Raw genomic sequence first — 7,684 nt, forward strand, 5'->3', positions numbered from 1 at the left:
TTTTTTAAAAACCTATATTTTAATAATAATAGGTAAGTATACACTAATATTTGATTGAATATATTTTTATTTTTTATTTTTTTAAGTGCTGGGGGGAAATATACGCACTTAACATGTTTATTGAGCATTTATCTTAACAAAAAACTGTAAACATTTATCCACTCTCTCTCTGTCATTCTTGAGATGAGGAACCAAAGCTATGTAAAACGCATGTTCTCAATGATATTAATAGGTCTGCAGTTTGTTGCAATCTACTTGGCAATTGTGTCAGTCATTATTTCCGAGGTAGACTTACTGAGCCCCCTGATGCTCCGTGAGTGATTTGTCGCAAGCTGGGTGACGCATTAGCCAAAATCTTAGCAGCATGCCCGGCTAACGTATGCTTCACATCAATGTGATATTTTAAGCTCGGTGAAAAGAAAATTCCTTCTTGCACAATGTGCATAATACTTTGCCGGTCAACTCTTGTTATTATTTTAATACTCAAATTTCCCATCAAGAGGGCCAATGTGCATTTATCATCTTCCAAATTGAGTTGATTGGTTCAGCTACCTGTCACTACTAGATCTACTGCCCATTTGCGCATGTGCGAAGGTAACTCTACTTGGACAAACTGCCCGAAATGCATTGACAGAAACATTTCAGGGATTTTGAGTCCTTCTGCACTACAGATCCATTAATAGCGTTAATTTTTTTAAATCACGTTAATCTGTCTGTGACACTCTTTCGAGGATGCCAATGTTCACATTTTGGACAGAGAGGACAGATGGTTTGAAAGAGGAGTGAAAGAAGCCATCTATGTCCACTGTGAGCGACCATCTTTGAACAGAGGCGGTGGTTTACGACAAAAACTCTCTGCCATCTATAATCCAGTTTTGAGATCCCTTCCCAGACGCCTTAACGCCCACTCACATCCTGGGCCATCTGATCTCAGGAATTCGCATGATAAGGTGGGGCCAGGTTTCACAATGAACTCACCCGAAACTCTGGCTGATTGGGACCCACACCCAGTTTCACACCTTGGCTCTGGCGATTAGAGGATCATCAGGGGGTCCTTTTGTCCCTCTGTGGGGGGATACTCTCACTAGGTTTATATCTGGGACTCTCCACCATTTGACCTTAGAACTGAAGAAGCTTCTCGGATGAGAGGTGAAACGTCTTCAAGTAACTTAAAGAAGTCCAGACGCTTTTCTTTGCAAGCTCCTTTGACAATCACGTTAATCGTGATGACTGCTTAATCTGCGTTAACGCATTCATTTTGACAGCACTAATTCAAACACCTGTATGCTTCAGTGCTTTGGAATGCTCATGCTCCGATGGATGTGTCAGAGAGCAACTCAGCTTTAGTATCTCGTCATGGGATCGAGCCACCAAATGTCCAATCAGCTCTAGACAGTGGGCCAACTCTGGCCCCCGGGCCTCATGTTTGACACCTCTGATACAAAATAAAACCAAAGTCATTAAAGGCAAACCTGCACACGTGTGTATGCAGTTCTTTCTTAGAGCGATCAACAAGCAACCTAATGAGTTACCATGGAAACAGAGTTCTCAGGTATGTGTTTACAGACAGGTGATTGGCCTGATTCCGGGGTTTGGACATAACCTGTGATCTGAGTGGAAGCAGGTTCGGGCCAAACTGACTACGTTTAAAGAGTAGCTCTCAGGTATGTGTTTACAGACAGGTGATTGGCCTGATCAACAGGAGCATCAGCCGAAAAGCTCCACCTTCCTGTTAATTCTGACTCTGGTTAATTGCTCCATGGGTGCTGCTGTTCTTATTCAGGTCAGCTTCAATGATTCATTTCCCCTGGGTGCTGTCTGACAGGCTGCTTAAACATTAATGAGGCTGAGCATTTGCCTTCCAGGAGCTCGGCCAATCAAAGCGTCTCAGAGGCAGAAGTGCAACAACAGACCCAATCACAGCAGAGCAGGAATGAGGTCAGACTTCCTGCTGCTCCCTCTACAATGGCGTGATGAACCTGGAGCTCGAGCCTGCCTCTGGCATCACATCTGTTTATTCACGTCACAAAGTTTGAGTTTACTGGACGTTTACAAATAAAAAGCTGAATCACCTGCGGACTGCACGTAGGTGCGTCTCAGGTGAGCCTCACTCTAATAGTCCTTTTTTTTCCCCTCTCAACTCTTGTCTGGCAGGAGCAGCTGCTCGCACACCTGCTGAATTTTCTTGGGACTTCTTCTTTTCTGCAGTCTCGCACTCTCTGCGGCTTCCTGTTTCCACTCAAACGCCTCCATGCACATGCACAGTGTTAACCACAGACGCATGCTGCTCTGAAGCAGTCGACTTCCTGTGTGTTCACCTCTTGATGAACCCTCTCTCGTGCTTTTTGTTGAGTTCTTCATAGAATTATCTTTGTGATCACTGATGTAAGGCACATCCAACTTGCCATCCACTCTCACCTTATCTGTGACCCTGAAAAGTCTCAATGTGACAGAAAATAAAGTTCCTGAATATTAAAACTACAAAATAAACTTCACTGTCACCAGCCATCAGATTAAACAGGAAGTGATTCCATTTTATTTTTAGTTAGTTTGTGGGTGATCGCAGCCAATCAGTGAAGAGGTGATGATGATGAGACGATTCCATCCCATAATTCATAGTAGCACTCCATCAGATTAAAAAAGAAAAAACTATCAGCAACTCAGATTTGTTGATAAATGCCTGACGCACCTGAAGCTTATAATTCTGTTTATCTGAGCTTCTTTTTGGACACAATACTGTTCACTCTCTTAGTTGTCAGAGGTCAGGGTGGGTGGAGCCTTCAGTGGGACTCACAGCTTTCTGTTTTTATTATCTTTATTCATTTCTAATGTGGTTCTGTTAATGTTAATGTGTTTTAATGTTGCGCTCTGTAAACTTTTCCTAGCGTGGACGCTGACATGTGTTCTGTATAAATAAAGTTGTTCTTAAAAAAAACAAAACTGTAATGTCAGCATTTTGTAGTCCGTCTTCTGGGTGTTGTAGTTTTATGCTTCCAGCATTGGGTTATTATTCTCCAGGTTCTCTGATACTCTCGTTATCTGATTGAGGAAATGGAGGTGGTTTAGGTCACGTGATCATACGATGGTTATATGGGGGGGGACAACTAAGCTGTAGTGTTTGCACAATAGTTGAAAAGTGCAATAGACAATTGGCTGCTACATCTCATTAATGAGTATTTTTCACTGCCTATTTATATATTCTGTATTTATATATGTGTATATATGCTATATTTATCCTTATGCTTCTATTCGCATTCTCTTTCCCCCCTTTTTTATATTCTAATTTCTTTACTATGCAAATTTCTGTCTGTGTCCTGCTACTGGAAACTGATCACGGTTACATTTCAGTCAAATTGCTTTAAAAAAGTCCACATGAGTGAAAATGAAAAATTTACATTTTTTAATGATGACAGAAGACATTAGCCATTCACTGAATACAGTTTAAAAACTGTGAGACCAGGTGTGTGATGTAGCTACGGTTCAGAGAAAACAATAATGTGAGGTCACCTGTCTGTCCGGTTGAAGTGCTACAGTAAAAACATTCACACCCTGCAGGTGTGAATGTTTGAGATGCAGTTACATGTTTCTGTGTCTGCGGGAGTGGCCACGCACTAGGTGTTCGGCCATCAGGTACGATGCTGCTGTTTCAGTCTAACACGTGGCAGCAGGGAGGCTGACAGTGTGCAACACAGCAGTGCACACAGAGCACTGCAACATCACAGATCAACGTCTCTCAGGCCTTATTCAAGTCCTCGTGTTTGTGTCACCTTCTTTACTCTAGCTTCTGTCTCTAAAGTTCTTGTTCCAAACATTTCTGTTTTTGTTTTTCTGTGCATGCGTAGCACTCAAAGTCCCCCGGTTCTTGGTCCTGGTCCTCTGCGGTCACCTCAGGACACTGCAGTGTTGGGGAACCGCTACCTCAGGTCCCGGGTGGTTTTCCTGCTGCCAGCCTCTCACTGCCCGTGTTGAGCTCTAAAGAGTTGTTGATCGGCTGGATTTTGTTTTGGCTGGTGTTGGACGGAGTTCTCACCAGCACTCTGCCACAGACCTGTGCAAGTCCTCGCCGTAGATCCTTTCGAATGTTGTTGCTTGACAAGACGTACAGGATTGGGTTGACAGCGCTGTTGATGGTGGACAGGCCCAGCGATATGGTGTAGGGTGTGTACATGGCCTTCTGAAACGAGCAGTTGTCAAGCCACGGGAAGTGGAAGATGATGCCTCGGACCAGTAGGATGATGTGGTATGGGGCAAAGCACACCAGGAACAGAACCACCACACCCACGGCCAACTGCCGGACACGGCGTTTTTGTGCCGACTGCAGCCCTGTGCTGCGCTGCACATTAGCCAGGATGCCGCAGTTGGTGACCACCAGCAACAGCAGCGGGAGCAGGAAGCCGATGACGAAGCGAGCGTAGTAAAACCCTGTCACCATCGCGCTGCTCTGACTCGGCTCGAAGCAGTGATGCGAACCCTCTGTGGCGCCCTCCTTCATGGTGAAGACAGGGGCGTGTCCGATGGCCACCACCAGGATGATAGCGAGAACGACAAAGGCGGCGTGGCGTTGCCGTCGCAGGCCACGGGACTCCAGGCTGTAGACAACGGCGACACAGCGGTCGAAGGAGACACAGCAAAGCAGGAAGATGCTGATGTACATGTTGTTGAAGAAGATGTAGCCCGTCAGCTTGCAGAACGCTGACGACCATGGCCACCTGTGACCGCTGTTCACGTAGATCGCCCACAGCGGCAGCGTCCCCAGGTAGGTAAGGTCACAGACCGACAGGCTGCACAGGTACACGCCCAGCACATTCTTCCTGCGCACCTGCAACCCCGTGAGGAGGACTGTCAACAGGTTGGCGGGCAGACCGACCAGCAGCACGGCGCTGTACAGCAGCACCAGCGGTAGGCGGCCCTCATCATGCGGCAGCGTGCAGTTCAGGTCACTTCGATTGGTCGTCTGGGTCACCATTTCGGTGACTGCCAGCATGATGTCTGCGGGGAGAGACAACCAATCAGAGCCCAGGGCTAATCATCTGCAGAGAGATACAGCCAATCAGAGTCTTTGGCTGTATCTCAAAGACTGATATCAGCATAAATAAAAACGTAACTTAAAGCACAGTGAAAGGAATCACACAAGAAGGTCAGACAGGATCCATGGAGACGGCAGCAGAATCCGACCCAGCTGAGCATGCTCAGCAGCGAGAGCTGCTCTGATCAGTGTCACGCTGAAAAAGCACCTGAAGGTGTCAATCAAACGGCGGTCTGAGAGGAGGTTTTCAGCTGCTGTATGTGGGCTGCACAATTCATATAACACCTGGCACAGCCCTGAATAATGACCTTCAATGGAGAGAGTGGGGATAAAGAACACAGGCCTTTTGGTTTCTGCATGATTTTAACACCAATTGAGGCCAAAAACAGCTCGATCATTAAAAAAAGGTCTGAGCTCTCACATCTCACCCACACTCTTATTCTGAAACTTGATTTATTCATCACTACATACTTGAATGAAAAGAACTTTCCCCTCACAGACGAGCGCAGGCTGAGTGGCTGATCTGTGACAAAGAGTTAAAGCCATACTGGTGAGCGCCGCAAAGCAAGAATAAACCAGGTGATCAGAAATCTGTTAAATGAGATTAAAATAAACTAAACCCTGAAAGAATTTGAGACTGTAAAGTAAATTTCACTTCCCCTTCCTTCTAAAGTCAAAAACCTTCAGTGTCGTAAAGGAGCTTTTAACCATCTAAATTCTGAAAGCTGGATCACCAGCTGCCTGCAGGTAAATTTGGGATTTCTGGACTTGTATCAGGACTGAGCTGTTATCAGGAGGTAATGAATTCACTTTAAGGTGAGCCGACCTGTTCCAGATCCAGGTCTGGGACTATTTATTTATGCTCTCCAGCCTCAAGTATGCAGATTTTCATGATTTGCTCATGTTCATTAAAAAAAGGAAAAGTTCCTCCGAGGTCATGAAATAAAGTCATGTCAATTCATACAAGACATCGTCAGAGGTTGAATCTGTTTCTAGGTGTTCACACGTTGTTTTTTTAAATCTTAAAGGGTTCTTAAAGGGTCTTAAAGGGGTTTTTTGTGCTCGCTGTTTATAAACTCATCAGCGAGTTCATCAGCGACCTGAATCTTTCCTGTGGGCGCAGTCAGACACTGTTAGCTTCCTCTGACCTTTATACCACCTGATCGATTGGTCATCAGGCTGACTGATCACGATTATGAGATGACTTCCTGTCTGAAGTGAGCCTGCACAGGAAACTGCTGCAGGAAACCTTGCCACAATAATGGTTCTCACGTCTGTCATGCTGAAACCTCACCTCATCGGCGCATGGAAACCACGCATCTCTGGGTCTGGCTAGGTAAGCTTTCTTTTTCTGTGGTTTCAATCTGAGCACTCCACAGAGTGCAATGTACTCAGAGAAGACAGTTTACCTGAAATGATCCTCCTCTTCCTCCTCCGGGAATATAATGAGTCTGAAATGTGCAATCAGAATCCATCAATCAGAGGTCTCAGCTGATTCCTCCCCTTTACACACCTGACACAGGAATACATACTTGAAATGGCGATCGATAACTTCACCTCCATACTGATCCCTCATCAGTTCACACATAAAGTCATTGTAACAGTACTTCAAAGGAGAGCTGCAGAAGTACTGTGTACAATGCACTATTAGTACTCTAAGTGCACGGCAAGTTTAAAGTGTACATTAAAGTACTCATTTGTTACTGCAGTAAAAATACACAAGTACTCAGTACTACAGTTATTGTTACATTATTAACCAATCAACTATCTTCTGTTATTACTCTTACACATACTACAAGAAGAGCTGTTTCTTCTTCTGCTGACAGCTCTATGTCACACTGCGTTATCTTTGGCGTGTTTCAGAGTCACTAGAGAAACAGGAACAAAGAGCCCAGGGACAAGGCTGCACTTGAGGTTCAGTGTGAATATTTGATGCTCTTTGTTCTCATCCTCCTCTTCATCACCGACTGACTCACTTTAAACGAATATTTCGATCAGCTGTGTGTCCCGCTGATCGATCGACTGGATTAATAACTCGATCAATAATACTGGTTCTTCATCAGTAACCTCTCTGTACAGTACTATGTATACTGCAGTACTACGTGAACTGAAAATACACTCAGAATATTTGAAGTACACCAAGTGACTTTAATGCTATTACAGCAGAATGAAGTACTCTGTCTAATAAACCTGGCAGCACTACAGTGTATTTGCAGTAAGTGTATGTCTCTGTACCTGCACGCGCTGCCTGCTGTCCTCAGGTGAAGCTTGCGTCTGTCCTCGTGCTGCTCCTTAACGAAGTGATGCTCAGTGACGTCCCGCAGAGTCACGTGACTCCTAACCGTCTCATCGACACCTCGTTTTCGTCTGTTATCGGAGACCATCGATAAACGCCAGCCTACACGCGTTCAGTCTCCTCAATGACGTGAAACCGCGACCGCGCGCCGCCTGCTGGCAGCACGAGGAGTCTCATAAAATGCACGGGGCTGTAAACACAAACCTGTACAACACGTGTAAAATAAGAAGGAAGCGCCAACATTCAGAGCCAGCGGAGTGAAAAATATCGATGTTTGGCCTGAAAACTCGATAAATATCTGAATGTTTGCTCTTCAAAGCTGCTGTTTATTTCCCTTTAATCTCTCATGTGGTGATGAAAGA

General features: G+C 45.1%; 1 protein-coding gene across 3 annotated transcripts; it reads right to left on the reverse strand.

The window, feature by feature from the left end:
- Positions 1–3,383: 3,383 nt before the first annotated feature.
- On the reverse strand, positions 3,384–7,431 carry gpr132b (G protein-coupled receptor 132b). Of its 3 annotated transcripts, none has more exons than XM_082505832.1 (3): positions 7,262–7,431; positions 6,436–6,477; positions 3,384–4,989 (listed from the first exon to the last, which is right to left on the reverse strand). In XM_082505832.1, the coding sequence occupies exon 3, from the start codon at positions 4,982–4,984 to the stop codon at positions 3,920–3,922; it is 1,065 nt and encodes a 354-aa protein (XP_082361958.1). In that variant the 5' UTR covers positions 4,985–4,989; positions 6,436–6,477; positions 7,262–7,431; the 3' UTR covers positions 3,384–3,919. The 3 variants fall into 3 exon arrangements, with proteins under 3 accessions (XP_082361958.1, XP_082361959.1, XP_082361960.1); XM_082505833.1 differs by having other exon boundaries at positions 6,436–6,539; XM_082505834.1 differs by lacking the exon at positions 6,436–6,477.
- Positions 7,432–7,684: the final 253 nt, after the last annotated feature.

This window comes from Aulonocara stuartgranti (assembly GCF_965226115.1).
Source record: "Aulonocara stuartgranti genome assembly, chromosome: 15".
NCBI classification, from domain to species: domain Eukaryota; kingdom Metazoa; phylum Chordata; class Actinopteri; order Cichliformes; family Cichlidae; genus Aulonocara; species Aulonocara stuartgranti.